Genomic DNA, 18070 nt, shown 5'->3' on the forward strand with positions numbered 1-18070 from the left:
CCAGAGCCTTCTCTGCTCCAGGCTGAACCCCCCCAGCTCTCCCAGCCTGTCCTCACAGCAGAACTGTTCCAGCCCTCGGAGCATTTTGGTGGCCTCCTCTGGCCCCGCTCCAACAGGTCCATGTCTCTCTTGTGCTGAGGGCTCCAGAGCTGGATGCAGCACTGCAGGGGGGTCTCCCTAGAGCGGGGCAGAGGGGCAGAATCCCCTCTCTTGCCCTGCTGGCCATGCTGCTTTGGATGCAGCTCAGGATACATCAATTATTATCCTTTCCCAATATCAAAAGTATAAAGTGTTACTGGCAATTAGAAATATTCATAGAAGAGAAGGTATTTTTTGCTTTTCTTAGCACTTGCATGTGTCTGTCAATGCCTAAGCCTCTAGCTACTTCTATTTTCAAATCCAAAAAAGACATTTAATATTTTGTTTGGTCATCTTTAAAGTTTACTGTGGTTGTAACTGAAAAACTTGTTTGGACAGAGGAAGCGCACTGCACATGAACGAGCCAAAGAACTCTACAGCTCTGGAGAGTTTTCAAGTGGCAGAAAATGGGGAGACGATGCTCCCAAAGAAGAAATCGATACGGGTGCTGTAAACTTGATTGAATCAGGAGCTTGTGGGGCCTTTGTTCATGGCCTGGAAGATGAGATGTATGGTAAGTGTTAATTTACTGTGGAGTGACTGAAGGAGGATATGTGTGCTGGCTAATAAGCTTTGGGGTTTTTTGGTCAAAATAGATTGCTTGGCTATTGTGTGTGGGTTTTTTTTAACAAATCATGACTTTAGAGTGGTGGGGTTTTTATTCCTTTGTGACCTCTGATATGGCAGTTGTTTCAGAGATGCTAGAGTGTTGCATAGAATTTTGGATAGAAAAGCCACTGAGTAGCCAAAAACAAATAGCTTTCTATAAATGGTAAAGTTTTCATAAAATATCTGGTAAGAAGTGGTTGCTTATGTTATTCAGAAACCCACTGGGTTTATTTTTTTTAACTGACTTAAATTTAACAGTTTCATGTGGCTCTAAATTGGCAGCATCAGCTGCTGCTGTTTGAAATTGGTGTTTTCTCTGCAGGAAGGAAAATCGAATTTTATAGAACTTGTTTAAAACATGGCATTACAAGAAACCTGTGTCCATGGAGCCCAGTAATCATTCATTCTGTAAACAGAATGAATGATCAGCAGCTTCCATCCTAGCAAAGGTTAGAACTAGTGGAGACAAACCCACACATTTTTCAAAATATTTCAGAATCCAACAGCCACAACAAACAGAAGTTTTCTTCTTCTAATTTCCAACCCAATTTTATCCTTAGCTGATTTATACCTATTTGTTCTTAGCTAGTGGTAGGCTTCAGATTAAACAGTTGTTGCTTTTCTCGGGGACTGGCTTCCCTAATGAATTAATAGACACCTTTCATTTTGCAAGGGGCTAAACAGGCTAGACTCCTTTTAGTCTCTGCTGTTGTGGCAGTCCAGTGAACTTCCCACTGACTGGAGAAGGAGAAATCACAGAATCACAAGGTTGGAAAGGACCTTCCAGATCATCAAGTCCAACCATTAATCCAGCGCCACCATGTCCCCTAAACCATGTCCTGAAGCGCCACATCCACACGTTTTTTGAACACTTCCAGAGATGGTGACTCCACCACCTCCCTGGGCAGCCTGTTCCAATGCTTGACCACTCTTCTCGGCAAAGAAATTTTTCCTAATATCCAGTCTAAACCTCCCCTGGAGCAACTTGAGGCCATTTCCTCTTGTCCTATCACTAGTTACTTGGGAGAAGAGACCAACACCCTCGTCGCCACAACCCCCTTTCAGGTAGTTGTAGAGAGCGATAAGGTCTCCCCTCAGCCTCCTCTTCTCCAGACTAAACAACCCCAGTTCCCTCAGCCGCTCCTCATAAGACTTGTGCTCCAGACCCCTCACCATCTTCGTTGCCCTTCTCTAGACACGCTCCAGCACCTCAACATCCTTCTTGTAATGAGGGGCCCAAAACTGAACACAGTATTCAGTGTGCGGCCTCACCAGTGCCGAGTACAGGAGCACGATCACTTCCCTACTCCTGCTGGCCACACTATTTCTGATACAGGCCAGGATGCTGTTGGCCGCCTTGGCCACCTGGGCACACTGCCGGCTCATGTTCAGCCGGCTGTCAACCAGCACCCCCAGGTCCCTTTCCGCCGGGCTGCTCTCCAGCCACTCCTCCCCAAGCCTGTAGCGTTGCATGGGATTGTTGTGGCCAAAGTGCAGGACCCTGCACTTGGCCTTATTAAACCTCATACAGTTGGCCTCTGCCCATCGATCCAGCCTGTCCAGATCCCTCTGCAGAGCCCCCCTACCCTCCAGCAGATCAACACTCCCACCCAACTTGGTGTCATCTGCAAACTTGCTGAGGGAGCACTCGATCCCCTCATCCAGATCATCTATAAAGATATTGAACAAGACCGGCCCCAGAACCGAGCCCTGGGGAACACCGCTTGTGACCGGCCGCCAGCCGGATTTAACGCCGTTCACCGCAACTCTCTGGGCTCAGCCATCCAGCCAGTTCCTCACCCAGCGAAGAGAAAGATAACCCACATTTTTAAAAAGGGAGAAAAGGAAGACGTGGGAAACGTCAGTCAGTCAGTCTCACCTTTGTGCCCAGCAAGATCATGGAGCAGATCCTCCTGGAAACTACGCTGAGGCATATGGAAAATAAGGAGGTGATTGGTGACAGCCAACACGGCAAATTGTGTAAGGGCAAATTGTGCCTCATAAATGATGGGCTTTTACGATGGGGTTACAGTGTTGGTAGATAAGGGAAGAGTGACTGACATTATCTACCTGGACTTGTGCTAAGCATTTGACATTGTCCTACATGGCATCCCTGTCTCTAGAATGGAGAGAGATGGATTTGATGGATGGACTGCTTGGTGGATAAGGAACTGGCTAGGTGGTTGCACTCAAAAGAGTTGCGGTCAATGGCTCGATGTCCAAGTGGAGACCAGTGATGAGTGGCGTTCCTCAGGGGTTGGTATTGGGACTGGCACTGTTTAGCATCTTTGGCAACATGGAGAGTGGGACTGAGCAAGTTTGCCAGCAACACTAAGCTGTGTGGTGCAGTCAACACACTGGAGGGAAGGGATGCCATCCAGAGGGGCCTTGACAGGCTTGAGCAGTGTGCCCATGAGACCCTCATGAGGTTCAACATGGCCAAGTGTAAGGTCCTGCACATCAATCGAGGCAATCCTAAGCACAAACACAGGCTGGAGAATGGATTGAGAGCAACCCTGAGGGGAAGGACTTGGGGTTGTTGGTTGATGAGAAGCTCAACATGAGCCAGCAACGTGTGCCTGCAGTGCAGAAAGCCAACCATATCCTGAGCTGCACCCAAAGCAGGGGGCTTGGAACTAGATGATCTTTAAGGTCCCTTCCAACCCAAACCATTAAAAGCTTTCCTCTTGGCCAGCTAGAATGTGTTATTCTTGAAAACTGGTGACTAGATCTGTATGTTTTCAGGTACTTAAATTTCAGGTGAGGTCTTGCTTACATTTTTAGCAATATTATTGATAATTGGTTTTGGTAATGGTAATACCTGTGTTCTAAGATCACACTTACCTGTACCACAGTGCTATTGCGTTGGTCTCTTGTGGTCTTGCTATGATAGACTTGGACACCATAGTCTCCTTCCAGCAGATTATATCTGATCTGTTCTTCTAAGCAGGGTGAATTGTTGTGAGTGTCAAACTGGAACACAGGCATTCTTCGGCTCCTAGGTTTGGCTGGAGCATTGACCATGCTGATGGCCTCAGGGAAGTCTGTGTGCTACCCTTTCTAGCCCAACTTTCCTGTAGGTAAAGTGAAGATTTGTATTTCTTAAAGCTATTGAGAATGGCTGGTATTTGCATAGAACCATGAAAATGCCAAGCTCTGAATGTTATTCCTGAATTTGCTTCTAATGTTACTGGAAGGATGACGCTAAATTAGAAAGTACAAAACCATCATAACAAAAATATTGCTGTAGATTGTGTTGTAAAAGTTGGTGTATTGTTCCATGACTCCTGCAAATAAAAGCCTGTTTTCCTAATAGCCGAACTCTCCCTGAAGTCTAAAAAGGCAACTTTTGTTTTTTTTCCTGACTAAGAGTAAAAAATTTTTCACTGTTTCAGTCCGTTGACCTGTGAAGCACATTCTCTGGTTTGCTGTGCCGTAGGTCTTGTGGCAGTACGGTGCTATTAGGGGGTGCTGATAACGTGGACAAATGTGGAATATACACAGATCTTTAAATAATGTACATCTCTTCCTCCACTGCAGCATTTTTAAATACTGCTGAGCTCTCTTCTTCCTTGCTTGCAAAGCTGCTTCATTTCGTGAATTCCATGTTGTAACTTAAATCTAAATTAGTGTGTGAGCTTATGAAAGCAATATTGGCAAAATGTTTTTCTTCTCTAATACCTTGGTCTTAATGACCACGGAGACTCGTAGCTGTGACAAAAGCTTCATTACTGAATAAGCAGGGGTCTTGGCTGTGTTTGCATTTTTCTACTTAATCAGAATCATCAGGAATCAAATATGTTCTTTAAGAACAATAAGCCTAAAAACTACACATGAATTTAAGTAAATGTTTTCAAGATGAGCTAATTTGAATGAAAAATAAAAGTATGCTTAAAACAATAATGTTTGCAAGACATCAGATTAATTCTTATTTATGTGCCAGGATCCTAAAAAAGTTATGGAAGCTAGCGAGGATGGCTGCAGGGAAGAGACTCTCATCTCCACTTAAGCTTGTTATATTTGGGTATTCTTCAAATTCCTGCTACGTTTCACAGCATGAATGCACTCTGGACACCTTTTGATGCTTTTTTGCTTAAATTCTGAATAACTTTTTAATAATTAGGTAGCACCTTTTTCCTTTCTTTTGAGGAATCCAAAGTCATGAAGCAGAGGAATTTAATTCTGTTTACTGCTGAAATGCCGATATTCTAGGGCTTTTCAGCAATTCATAAAGTGCTACATAGCAAGTTAAAAATGCAGTGAATGCTCTGAGCAATTAAAATGTCAGGAAGAATAAAACAAGGAGAGTTTAATTATCTAGATTAGTTTTCTTAAGATACCAGGGTTATAGCTACACTTGCAAAACGTGCTATGAAATACGTAATATTTATTGCTGGATAGGAGACCTGTTTTTCAGCTGCAAGTCCCTCTGCAAATGCTTACGACAGCAGCGCGCGCGCTCTATTAGAGGTGAGGCTTCTGATTTGAAGACTTGCCTGTGAAAAGGTCCCTAATGGCATGGGTCTTTGCTTGGTCTCCATCATTGTCAGGGTTTCCTTCGCATCTCCTGCCCTTAGCCTGGTCCTTGAGTATTATGATGCCTGTCTGTTGGGTAGTTATGTCCTTTTAAACAGCACTAACAATTCCCTCCCTCTCTTTTAATAGAGGTTCGAATTGCTGCCGTTGAAGCGCTTTGTATGTTGGCTCAGTCCTCACCTTCTTTTGCGGAGAAATGCCTGGATTTTTTGGTTGACATGTTCAATGACGAAATTGAGGAGGTGAGATTGCAGTCAATACACACAATGAGAAAAATTTCCAACAACATCACACTGCGGGAAGACCAGCTGGATACTGTGTTAGCTGTCTTGGAGGTAAGAAATTCTTGAGGAGGGAAAAAATTGCATTCCTGCTTTCTTTGAGGTGTTACAATGATATAAAGCTAATCAGCCCCTTCCTCTGAGCTGAAACTGCCCATCTTTTTTGTTGGTGTGGGTTTTTTTCTTCTCCTTTGAACACCCCCAAAGACTCTTAAGGTCTAGTAGCTTCTAATCTCCAGGACAACAGAATACTTCTGAAATGGATTCATTTCATATAAAAACTCTTCCCTTGATGACTCTGCTGTTGCCTTCTGTCTCATTTTGTGGTCCAGCACTCTGCACCACTTCATGTTGAATACAACTTCATTTTCTTTCTATTTCCTTTGTTCAGCTGCTTTGGCTATACCTTTGGTCACCAAGCAGAGCCAGTGCATGGGCTCGAGATCTCCCTTCTGACTGTTCAGAGGGTTTGTTAGCATGCTCTGTGGTATAGATTTGGCCTTTCCCAACCAGTCAGTGCTCAGCCAGGATCCAAGGGACAGCGTGAGTCAGCTGCCATTCCTGGTTGATGGGTTTGATCCAGGAAGGGGAAGAGGTTTCAGCTATATCAACAGTGCTCTGCCAAAGTGCTTGTGCTTCCCCTCAAACCTGTTTTTATTTGCTGAGCTATAGCCCTTAGGGCATGATTTTTTGGTTCTGCTGCACGTGGTAGGCAAGTCTCTGCTGCTTTTGCATAGTCTCTCAGGCTTGGGTGGTGCTGCAAATCCACCATTTCTGTCCTTTTACCTGCTGTTGGCTTGACCTGGGGCAACAGTGGCTTCTTTCAATTGTGCCCCAGAAAGGAGCAAACTAACTTACCTGTTTTATCAGTGGGGAGCAACTGATTAACAAATTAACAAATGCTGGGGAGGATGATCTGAATTTGCAAATGCAGCAATGAGTTTTAGGTGCCTCACATTTTTATGTATTTGATTTACATTTGTTCAAGCTGGGGACCTGTGCATCAAGGTATAAAAATGTCGTAGTTAGACTGGGGTTCTGTCTTACACTTTTGTGTTGACTTACCATGTATGATAGATCATACATGTATTATGGTTTATATTATCATAATTATCAGGTATTAGGATAGCTAAAGTGTGAGAATCACTAACATTTTAATGGGTTTGTCTGATTCTGAAAGGTTCTTGCTTGCTTTCTGTAAAATCTATCTTCCAGTACCAAAATAAAGGATTTTGAAAAATAGCATTAACTTTAGTGCCTAAATTTGTTCCAAGAGTGTAAATATGGAACAGCTGGGGATGGGGTAACTTCTGTTTTCACCTCACCACTTTGACTTTAGTGGAATAACTCTAGCAGCTATTCCTTGGTTTTCTGACCAAGCTTTGGATTCTGCTTTCCTTGTTGTCCTTGATCTCAGTTTCTGTTGAGTTGTGCTCCTCTCTGTCCCTTCATAAGTGTTCTGCCTCGCGTGTCTTTGTACTGCCCTTCCAGTGGTCCATGCAACTTGCCTGCAGCATTTTATCTCCATGGTCATTTCATTCTAGTCCTTAGAGTACATCTCAGTCTGGAGAAGAGGAGGCTGAGGGGAGACCTTATCGTTCTCTACAACTACCTGAAAGGGGGTTGTGGCGACGTAACCAGCGATAGAACAAGAGGAAATGGCCTCAAGTTGCGACAGAGGAGGTTTAGTTTGGATATTGGGAAAAATTTCTTTGCCGAGAAGAGTGGTCAAGCATTGGAACAGGCTGCCCAGGGAGGTGGTGGAGTCACCATCTCTGGAAGTGTTCAAAAAACGTGTGGATGTGGTGCTTCGGGACATGGTTTAGGGGGCTTGGTGGTGTTGGGTTAACGGTTGTACTTGATGATCTTGAAGGTCCTTTCCAACCTTAATGATTCTGTGATTCTCATAGTCTGCCTTCTACCACCAAAATAAGGAATGTCTGAGCAGCCCTGCTGTGCTTTTCTCCTTTGATCATTTGTGTGTGGTAGCTGTCATTTAAGAGCCTTTACAAGAGGACTGCTCTTTCTTCCTTTGTGTAAGACAGTGACGAATGAGCTGTTGATACTTAGCAAATTATAATTAAAAAAAAAAAAAATCCACTGTTGAAACACATCCAGTTCTTGTATCCTGTCAAATTTTCACACTCTATCCAGCAGTGCCACACAAATGCTGATAGCAAGGAAGCGTAAATACATTGGTATGGAAAAGCAAGGTGGTTTTTGGCAGAAAGAATGCGATTAATTAAGCTGCAGTCCAGCCATAGCGCTTCTAAAAATATTGCCTGGAGGTTGCATAAGCTCCTCTGTACTATGTCACCCTGGCCTAAAAAAGTAAAATGGGTGTAGTGTGACTTCAGAAGTGGTGCATTAGGGATCCCACATGATCGTAACAAAGTTCCTGACCAAACTTGCATGTGTGTTCTGGTTTTTTTTGTCCATCTATAAACGCATAGTTAGGTTAAGTTCCTTTATCCTATAGATGATCATTGTTACCTAGTCTGTCCAGGCATTGACATGTCCTCAATGCTTACACAACCCCGCTGGAGGCTGGTGACTGGGTTACAAGCTTGTGGAATTGAGCTTTAGCTGTTGAAATGATAAACAGCTTCTCTGAGGACAATAAAACAATCTTTGGTGATCGTTTTGCTGAGCTACCCAGTGCCTTCGTTTTCAGTTATTACCTATGCTTAAGGGCACAACATCACCCAAACCAAATAGTTATTCTTGCTCTGCTTGAGCAGGTCAGCGGTGAAGCAGTTCCCATTCGTTCCAGTAAATAAAGCACGTGGGTGGATGAGACCAGCAAGAGACCCTGCAGCAGTTGCCTGGTCTGTCACTTCATCTGTGCTTAGCCATGCTAACTAGAAACGTGCACTTTTTCAGATGCCTCTAGTACTAATTTAGCCAAGGAACAGGAACTGTATATGCAAGCACATATTCTCTGTTTTCACTCAAAGGTGCCTGGGTTGGTTTTTTTAGGATTCTTCAAGGGATATTCGGGAAGCGCTTCATGAACTGTTGTGCTGCACCAATGTCTCGACTAAAGAAGGCATCCATCTTGCACTGGTGGAGCTGCTGAAAAACCTGACTAAGTATCCCACAGACAGAGAATCCATATGGAAGTGAGTGTGTTCGGTGTCCTTGTGTGTCTACTTATTTTCCTATGCTTTTCATAATTGAGGTGTTAGGCAAATGTTGAGGTAGCTAAGGAGGTAACAGGTATTGCAGGTATACAATTCTGTTATTCTATATATATTTGGAATAGTGGCTATACTAAGCATTGTACATATTCATGACTAATGTAGAAACTCTGTTTTTGCCTGTTGATACTTGTACTGGGAATCCAGAACTGATGACCACTCCTGGAAATAGCCCTCTATTATAAGCACTCAAAGCATTCCCAGAAAAGATGAATTCACCCTTCAGTTTAAAACCTCTTCTATGCAACTAATGTTTTGTGCTTACTGGACACTGCATTAAATAGTAATATCTACCACCAGTTGATTGTATCAGTTGTGACAAGTGGACTGGCTATGTGGCATTGTGCTGTTGGAGGGTCTTTTTCTGTCTGAGCAAAAATAATGAATGTTTGTGTGGGGTTTTTTTGCTTGTTTAATGGAAGCAACAAAGGAAGGGATTCTCCAGCACACATGGTTTGAGATGGAATTCTTGGGTATTATTGGAAGCTCTTATTTTAGTCTGCTTTGTCTTCCAGTGTACTCTTACATTGTTTGTGGAGTTTGGGATTTTCGAGTTTTGTTATTTGGTTAGGTTTTTACCTCCTCACTCCTTTATTTCTGAAGACAAAAATACACTCATTTGTTAACGTTTAGTATGAAAGTTTTTCTTGGGTTGTATATCTCCAGGTGTTAAGTATTTCTTGGGCAGTTTAAATAAACAATTTTCATTACTTCTTGCTTTTTCAAGCTGTCCTCTCAGTTTTCTTTGATCCTATTGAGTATCAATGCAAATACTCAGCCTTGAAGAGACAGTAGGCTTGGACAGTAGGGTTTTGATGCTAACCAGCACCTTAGAGTGCCGCTGCAACATAAAGTAATAATGCTTTAAAATGTTGTATTTTGCAATGCTTTTACTAAGAAATATTTCAATCTGTGTATTTTCAGATGCTTGAAGTTCTTGGGAAGTAGGCACCCCACTTTGGTGCTTCCGTTAGTCCCTGAGCTGCTGAGCACACATCCGTTCTTTGACACTCCAGAACCAGACATGGATGACCCAGCCTGTATCTTTTTCATGAAGCCACGTGATCGTTTTGACTGTAATAGATTTTATTTATGTTTTCCTGATGCTTGCATTTGTTAAACCATTTCAAACTGTAGCAAACAATCTGGTAGCTGTTTCTGAATCCTTTTACCACTTAGTATTATTACCCAGCAAGTGGTCGGATAACTCTTATCTGGAACCATCCTCATAAATACCAATGTGGTACTTTTTTTATGCTGTGATGAACAAGCTGTTTATCAAGCAATTTGTCAAGGTTTAGGCTTTGCAGCTGAGTCCTTGTATGTGAAAACATCTGTCTAGTTTGCACTAATTTTGAAGATGCTATAGCTTTTAATGAAGAAGAGTGGTTTTCCTTGCCTGATTTCTTTTTAGGTAAAACTTCTGCTATCCTCACTGTTGTGCAGTGTATAGAACAGCACCATCTCTTAAGAGTACAGCAGTGGCCAAATCCCCATAATACTATAAATTTATCATCTTTTTGAAAGAATTCAAAATCAGAAATCCTTATATTAATGTTAGCTCTTCTAGTGCCTTAGAACACAAACTCTTATTGTTATACCATTATCCTTAACAATAGGAGATGCCTTGCAAATGCGACATACCGTTTTCCCATTGTTCATTCTCCTTGCTTCCCTTCTGTGCGATTGCAGAACGTAATGTTACTTCTGGTGCATGCTGAGAGAAGTTAGACTGGAACAACCCTCTTCCTCTGTGAAGCTACTCCTTATTTCTCCCACCAGTTACAGGCCATCAGCTAGAACTTCTATACAGATTATAGAATTTGTGAGAATTTAAAAGGGCTAGAGTCAGGTGGAGAGAAAGATTAATCCCTAATCACATAGCTGAGTAATAATGAGTAGTAAACTTGCCCTATGAGTTGAAAATTGAAGGAACAATGCTGAGGGGAGAAAACTGTTATTTAGCTCAATGCACCTTCCTACCCTGGGGCAAAGAATATTATTTGAGAGAATGTTCTGGAGGTAACTTGCTACCAAATTTTATGGAGATAAATTCTGTGAAAGGCAGGCCTGGGAGCCAGAAGCTACAAGGTAGACCTGAATGGTATGTTTCCAGTGTAAACTGTTAATTAAAAATATGGTTTTGTTTAATTCCAAGCACTTAGCAAATTTGAATCAGATTAGTTGAATAGCTTCAGCTGAAAATTTGGAATGAATTTTGGGCAAAGAGGAGAAATTGGTTTGTTAAGTGGAAGCTTGGCAGCCCATGGATGCAGAAGATTTTTCAGGAGGTGAGAGACGTGGGTTCAGTACCTTTTGTGGCTGAACCTACTTCTTCCCTGTGCAGGCAAGAGCCCAGACAATCGTAGGTTTTGTGTTGGGATCCTTTTACACTCTTCTGTTAGAGGTCTTGTACTTGAGGTCACTCTGTTGCAGGTGAGTGCCCCAGCCTTTGGGCTAATTGATGGAAGCCTTTAGCTGCCCTCTGTATTTCTTAGGCTCTCGGACTGTGAAAATGGTTTTTCTATTCCAGAATTATCTTCCCATGTTTGATTCTTTAGTTTGTTCCAAGTTTGTGTAAGAGGGATGTTTTTCAGGGCTTCACAGGAAATGCAGCAATTTTCAGAGAGCTGGGGGTGAATGTTTAATTTTAGGTGGTGTCTGGGTACCAAACTGGTAAGGACAGTGTAAGCTTTTAGGAAGAGTGAAACTCCACCTAATGAGCGTGTTCTGCATTTCTGATCCCTGGCTCCTGTCCTTTGTGTTGCCTCTGAGCCATGCCACGTTGGCAGTAGCATCCTTCCACCAATATGGCCCATCCTGTAATGTTTGCGTTTTGCACTTGGCTTTCATCTGCTCAGACAGCTGCCTCTTTGGGCTTTGCTCAGCATTCGCCAACTGTAAAGAACTTCCTAAACAATCTCCAGCAAAGAAAGAGTTGTTGAGGAGTTGTTTTAACTTGCCATCCCCAAGGAGCTCTTCTTGCTGTTGTGTATTTTTCTTTAACAGTCCATTTCAATAGACATTGCTGTTCTGGTTCTGATTTTTAACGCTGCTAAAAGTTGCCCAACAATGCCTGCCCTGTTCTCTGATCATACATTCAGACATTATGCCTATCTTCGGGACAGTCTCTCTCATCTGGTCCCTCCGTTAAGAGTAAGTTGAACCAACTTGGTTTGCACTTCGCCACTCTGTTACGAATATTGCTGGTCTCTTCCACGTCTGTCAGTGTGTAACACTTTGATTCTAAAAGTTTGGGTTTTTTTTTCTCCCAAGCAGCGCATGAATCTTGAAACGTACATTAAGTAAGGAGAGCCAAATATTAAATTGTAACAATATGGATTTTGTAATATTTTGGGAAGAATTCAAGTGAGAATAGCACATAGTTTGCTGATTAGCAAAGAATACTGGGAGCACAGGGTTTCTGAGAGCTTTCTGTAGCTCTGACTGTGTGGGGAAGGGGAGCTTAGCCTCTGTAGATCTTCCAACATTTGACTTGAGTCCTACCTAAACAGTTTACTCGCGGGTGAGGTGTGTTCCCTGCTGCTTTAAAGCATGTTTTTCCTGCATGGAAGTACAGGTGGGACTGAGGGTGGTTGTAAGTCTTATTACAGCTCGTAAAATGAATTGTGGTTTGTGTGGTCTTGGACTTCCCTTGCCTTCACAGAGTCATAGTTCATAGATTAGGAAGATGTTTCCCTCAAAGGGATGTTGAAGTTTAACCTGAAGATCTCTAGCTGCAAGTGGATTATAAAATGGAGAGTATTAATTAACAAAGATAAAAGATGTAGGCTTGAAATCCTTGCTATAAATTTTGAATTTGAGAAATAAATCAGAGCTCTCAATTAAATAATGAGGTAGCATTTTACAGCGTTGTTACTTGTGTTAGACATTTCTGTACGCATGTGTTTCTTCTTGCTTAGTTGCCAGGTAGAAAGCTGGTGTCCTCCCCTGTCTCTCCCAGTATTACACCACATGAAGATCCTTCCCAGCAGTTCTTGCATGAGAGCCTGGAGAGGGTTTACAACCTTCAGCACCTGGACCCTCAGGGCATACAGGAGCTGCTGGAATTTACCATCCGGTAAGGCTACAAGACCTGTTCATGGGAAGATGGGTTAGGATTCACAATTTCTCTGAAGCAGGTGCTTTGCTTCTGAATATGTGTTGTACTTTGCTGTCGAGCACTTAGCCTGAGACTTCTTCTAGAGAGCATTGTGATAAAGAGATATTCATGGCCTGTTTGAAACAAACCTGATAGTCTCAGCTCTGGCTCTGCCCCACTGAATAATCAGTGTGTGTTTTTAGGGGAACATCTTTTCAGAGCATGGTAAGAGTCAGGTAAGGGCAATCTGCTTGGACTGTTCATTTATGGTAAAATACACTTTCAGGAAGACAGCCTTATGTGTCATTCTTAGTCTCTGACCCTGTATGAGTCCCTCATTTTGATCATATTATTTTTAATGTACGTGTGCAGGGTTTTTTTCTTTCATTTTTACAGGAAGAGAGAGGTGGTCCCCTTTTGCTCTTCTAATTTCTAGGTCCTGTAGTCTTTCATTCAGCAGGATAGGACCTGCTTCTGGTGTTTTGTTGGGGTTCTTATCACCAGTCCCACTTATAAAGGACTTCGGCATTCTTTATCAGTTTGAAAATCAGAGAGAGATTTTCCTGGAATAGACAATATTATTGCATGTTGCTGCCTGCTGTTGTATAGAGAAGGGTGTACAGGATGGCTTCTGAATGTGGGGTTTATGCTGTGTCTTCCATTTCATCTCTAGACTAACTTACACAAAAGCACTTGAAAAGTGTTTCAATGTGATTCCTCTGCTTGGTAAGAGGAAAAGAGCCTTATTTGGAGTGTTGGAAAAACAATCTAAAATCCTTTGTTTGGAACATGGAATTCTAAAAAGCTTTATGCTTTTCCTTCCCCCCGAATAGCTGCCTTTTCTGTACGTGTAGCTGTAAATCGCTTTCACACCCACCTGCAGTGGTGAACAAGCAGTGTGCTCCCCACAGAAAACCCCACTGTGAAAACTATATGGTTTGTCTTCAGCTGTTTTGAAGCTACTATGTGCAGCCTAAAACAGTGCCTCAGAGTGTTTAATGCACTAAATGCTTGAACCAGGTAATCTCTTGGCAGAGCATCCAGAATCTTAGAGGCATGATGAAGGTCTGGAAACCTCACAGGCTGTGAATGTTTTTGAGTGTAGGAACCGTGTCGGAGATGCCTGCATGTGTGACATATGCAATAAAGGACAGTAATGCTTTGGAGTCGATGGAAATTACTGGCTTGGCTTTTTTCCTGCTGGGATCACCACCCAGGAACTGTACTAAACCAGCTAATGTTTTCCACCCTTAAGAGAAGGGAGGCTTTAAGACAAAAACAAACAAACAAAAATGTTAAAGGTTATTTTGCAGAGGGCGAGAGTTTACTGCACCAACAGTTTGGTTGCTGAGAGGAGATGAAGCTCACTGCAGTGGATTCTGCGGTGGGACATAACTCCCTCCTCCTTTATCATTACTGTCATCAGGGGAAGTAACACAACCCTGGTGTCTACTTAGGACTTACATTTCTAACCACGCTCAAGTTGGACGCTCTTCCCCCAGGCTCTGCAGCTGACACTGCAAGACAAGCTTTTTAGCAAATCGATCTTTGTGGTTTCATTTCTCCATCTATACAACAAGATTTTAGTTTATTTTTTTGTCTTGCAGGGATGTTGAAATCTGTTTAAGATTTGTAAGGAAATGGAATTAGTGGAATTGGGATCTGTAGAGGACTGGGAAATGGAATATCGGCCTAGCTGTTAGCTGAGAGATGACATCCTGTGCCCTGTTAGTGTGTTGTGATGCGTTAAGTATGACATGGGAATTAAGCACCCAGGAGTCTCTTCTCTCTGGGAAGAAATGAAATGGAGTCACTGTGTAAGGCTCAGGCTGGTTCTACTGTTGTCACATTTAAGGAAAGCGCAGCCCCTCTGCTTAGGAGAGATTTTTTTTTTGACTGCAAATCACACAGATAATGTCATGGGGTTTTTTGAATGTGTCAGCCCTCAGCAACCTTCTGGTTTGGCAGAGCCAGTTTCAGAATTGCATCATAAATGCAAAGATAAATCTAAAATAAACAAAAGGAAAAGGTCCTCTGAAGCAAAAATGTTTCCTACTGTATTATTAAAAATATGGAAGTAGCGTGACAATTTTAGCACACTTTGGATCAAAGCAAAATGCAGAGGAGAACAGAGATGTGTTGAAACCACATCATCCAACCTATTTTCAGTTCTGTAACAAAAAATGAGTTTTGTTTTCTTATTACACACCTTTGATGTTAAAACATGTCTTAGAGAACTAAAGCCTTTTTGGGTTCTATTAACTGTCTTTTTTTTTTTTTTGTATCAGGTTAAAAACTACTTCTATTGCTGTATGATTTACAAGAAATACTTATACCAGACAACACACAACAGCTAGTTGGGCAAATACTAGTACATCAGATTTCAACTTGCTGTAAAAAGGCAGCTATATTTTTCATACATGCCTGGTTGTGTGAGCCTGACATGTTCCAAACAACCTTTCCTAGCCAATAGTTAGATTTCCCAGCAGTGTAACACAAATGGGTCGTTAGTTGCTGTAGAAGTCTGGAGTGTTTTAAGTTAAATCTGGAACGGCTAGGCTGTATGGTTCCCGTAGGGCTGCAGAGTAATGTGGGTTGACAGACTTACTGCCTCCACTGCTGTGCTCCTGTCAGCCTCCAGGAAGAAAGGAGATGCCAAGTCCCAAGGTGCAAACTGTTTTGCAGCGCGTGTTTTGCTGCTGTTTCTGGTGCGTGTTCTAAGGATAAGAAAAAGCAAGCTGCAGGAATAGCTGGCTTCAGCGTCACTGTTGCTGCGTTCTGAGTGCATGTAGATTAATCTGCTTGCTGTCTCAATGTTGTTTTCTCTTTCCTCCCCCCACATGCTTCAGTGATCTTCAGAGGCTTGGAGAACTGCAGTCAGAACTGGCAGGGATGGCAGATTTCACTGCAACTTACCTTCAGTGTCAGCTGCTCCTCATCAAGGTTTGACTTCATCTGTGTATTTGGGCTGTTCTTCAAAAATGCCCCCAGTCCATCTTAGCAGGGCACTTTCATGTTTTGTTGTTTTTGCTGAAAACTGATGTCTGATGAAAGCACAGGTTCCATGGATTTCTTGTATTCCCGCTTCCCTTCTGTGGCAAATAATCTAGGTAGTAACTTTGCCAATGAGTACGCCAGTGCAGATCTCTGCTGTTGTACCCGGGACTTATGTTGGTTCATGTGCATTTTGCCACTGCAGAGCTTATTTTCTGACAGAAATCACAATGGAGACAACTCCTCTGTAGCCTTTTATGTTACGAGAGTAACTTTTCTCTGCTTGTGGCCACTGGAATGCTTTTTGCTAAACTGCTGCTATAAGCGAAGTTTTTATAGACAATGTTTTGTAGACAGCTTTTTTTGGCATCAATGCCAAATGAATTCTTTAGACTTGATTGAGCAAAATGTCAGTCGTGCTTTCTTCTACAGTGCTAAAACGATCTATCTATTTGGTATTAGTAGGTGAAGTCATTATTTTGACACTATGACAGCAACACTTTTCAAAGTTAGCTTCTTGCTGTGAACAGGAACTGATTTTTTTGCTTCACTTCTCAAGCTATAAACTGGTGGTAATATTTAAAGAATGTCAGGAGACTAACTTAGCATTCTGAATGTAATCTGTACACATGTAAAGCAAGAACTCACAAACAGGTCTCCAGAAGGGACTTACAAGCTTTGTTATGTAAAACCAGGAGGAGATTTCAGTTTCACTGCTAAATGCATAGCTGCTGCTTGGAATATCTCATGGCAGCCCTCAAATCCTTGGAATACATTTATCACCCAGAGAAGGTATTTTAGATGAGTGGTGTTACAGTTCAGTACAACCCTAGCTAAATCCAAAACTTTGGCAAAAGTGAAATGTGCTGTCCAGGCAAAGGACTAGGATTTGGAGGTGGCTTTGCTGCCCTCCTCCAGAGTTTGGCTGGAGTGAACCAGGTGGCTTGTGTGTCTGGCGGAGTGCTCTGTTTGGAAGAAGTGGGGTAAATGCTGCACAAGCCATTCTTGGCTCAGGTTGTAGAACAATCAGTACATCAGTGATGTGACTGAAATGAAAAGTAACTCATAGTATCATGCAATTAAAAATTTTGATATGGCAGAGAACCCAAATGTCAGAGCAGCCCTTCTCAGTAGATTTCTTTCCAATTGCTTCTTTCCCCAATGGAACAGAAGCTGTGTTGGGGAAAAGAGTATCTTCATTTCCCAGCCTCTCAAAGCTCAAAAGGTTCCAGACCTTAAAAGGCTTCACATACGTGGTGATTTTTAGGGGTAGTTAGCTGGGATTTTGGGGCCAGCCTAGGCTGTATGTTCTTGAGCTCTGCCTATAGCCAACTCTGTGTGTAGCTGTATCTAAGGACAAGCAGCTTCAAAAAGGAGGCAGTGATCTAAATCATTCACTCAAGCTTTCTTAATTTTTTTTTTAAACATAAATCAGAAAGCAAATAGGGTGTGGTTGGGTTTTCTGGCTTTTTTTATAGTACAGATATCAGTGGCTGATTTACACTTATTCTTAGTAACTCCAGGATCTTTGGTTGGGCAGAGGCTGTCATCAGGGAAGTTCAGAAATACGCCTGTGTAGATGTGTTTCTGGGGACAGTTGTTGTTATTTCCACTTTTTGCCTGCAATGTGAGATTGCCCTGATCTTGGTCTCAGGGAGGTGATAAAGCAGTAGGCTATTGTTTTTCATATTTCATTCTGCATAAAGTTCTCCTTAAAAAGCACTGAAGAGTTTGGCTCAGCCAGTCTTGAATTCATAGCTTTGTTAATATTAGTCTCAACTTCTGTTTTGTATTTTATAGTTGTATAGGTATCTCTGTGTATTTGTAGAACAATACATATTTTGGAGGCCTTGTTCTCCGTGTTGTGTTTAAAAGCACAGAAGAAAACTTTGGTCTGCTTTTCCAAACAACCTGTTGATGTACAGCTGAGAGACAGGGCATCTTCCCTGCTCCTAAGCCCATCTAGCAGAGGGTTATAATATTTAGACTGAACTGAGTATTTATCATCATTTCATGGTTTTCTTCTGTAGGCCCTGCAGGAGAAGCTGTGGAACGTGGCAGCTCCTCTGTACCTGAAACAGAATGCTTTAGCGTCTGCTGCAGCAAAACAGGTGAGGTAGAAGCAGCTGGGGCTGTGTGGAGGCGAGTCTTTGGATATGAGCCCTTCCTTGGCCATGCAACAATAATACACTTCTGACTTTCCACTGCTG

General features: G+C 42.4%; 1 protein-coding gene across 1 annotated transcript in view; it reads left to right on the plus strand.

Annotated features, from left to right (window-relative positions):
* INTS4 (integrator complex subunit 4) overlaps window positions 1-18070 on the plus strand; it is a gene marked incomplete at both ends in the record, with an annotated part of 40257 nt that overhangs the window by 10576 nt on the left and 11611 nt on the right. The window contains 8 exons of the mRNA XM_082014229.1: window positions 478-652; window positions 5413-5618; window positions 8544-8686; window positions 9689-9804; window positions 11787-11920; window positions 12688-12845; window positions 15716-15809; window positions 17891-17971. Of these exons, the coding sequence (XP_081870355.1) occupies window positions 478-652; window positions 5413-5618; window positions 8544-8686; window positions 9689-9804; window positions 11787-11920; window positions 12688-12845; window positions 15716-15809; window positions 17891-17971 (1107 nt within the window). The remainder of the gene's footprint in view (window positions 1-477; window positions 653-5412; window positions 5619-8543; window positions 8687-9688; window positions 9805-11786; window positions 11921-12687; window positions 12846-15715; window positions 15810-17890; window positions 17972-18070) is intronic.

This window comes from Phaethon aethereus (genome assembly GCF_964289735.1).
Source record: "Phaethon aethereus genome assembly, chromosome: 1".
NCBI classification, from domain to species: Eukaryota; Metazoa; Chordata; class Aves; order Phaethontiformes; family Phaethontidae; genus Phaethon; species Phaethon aethereus.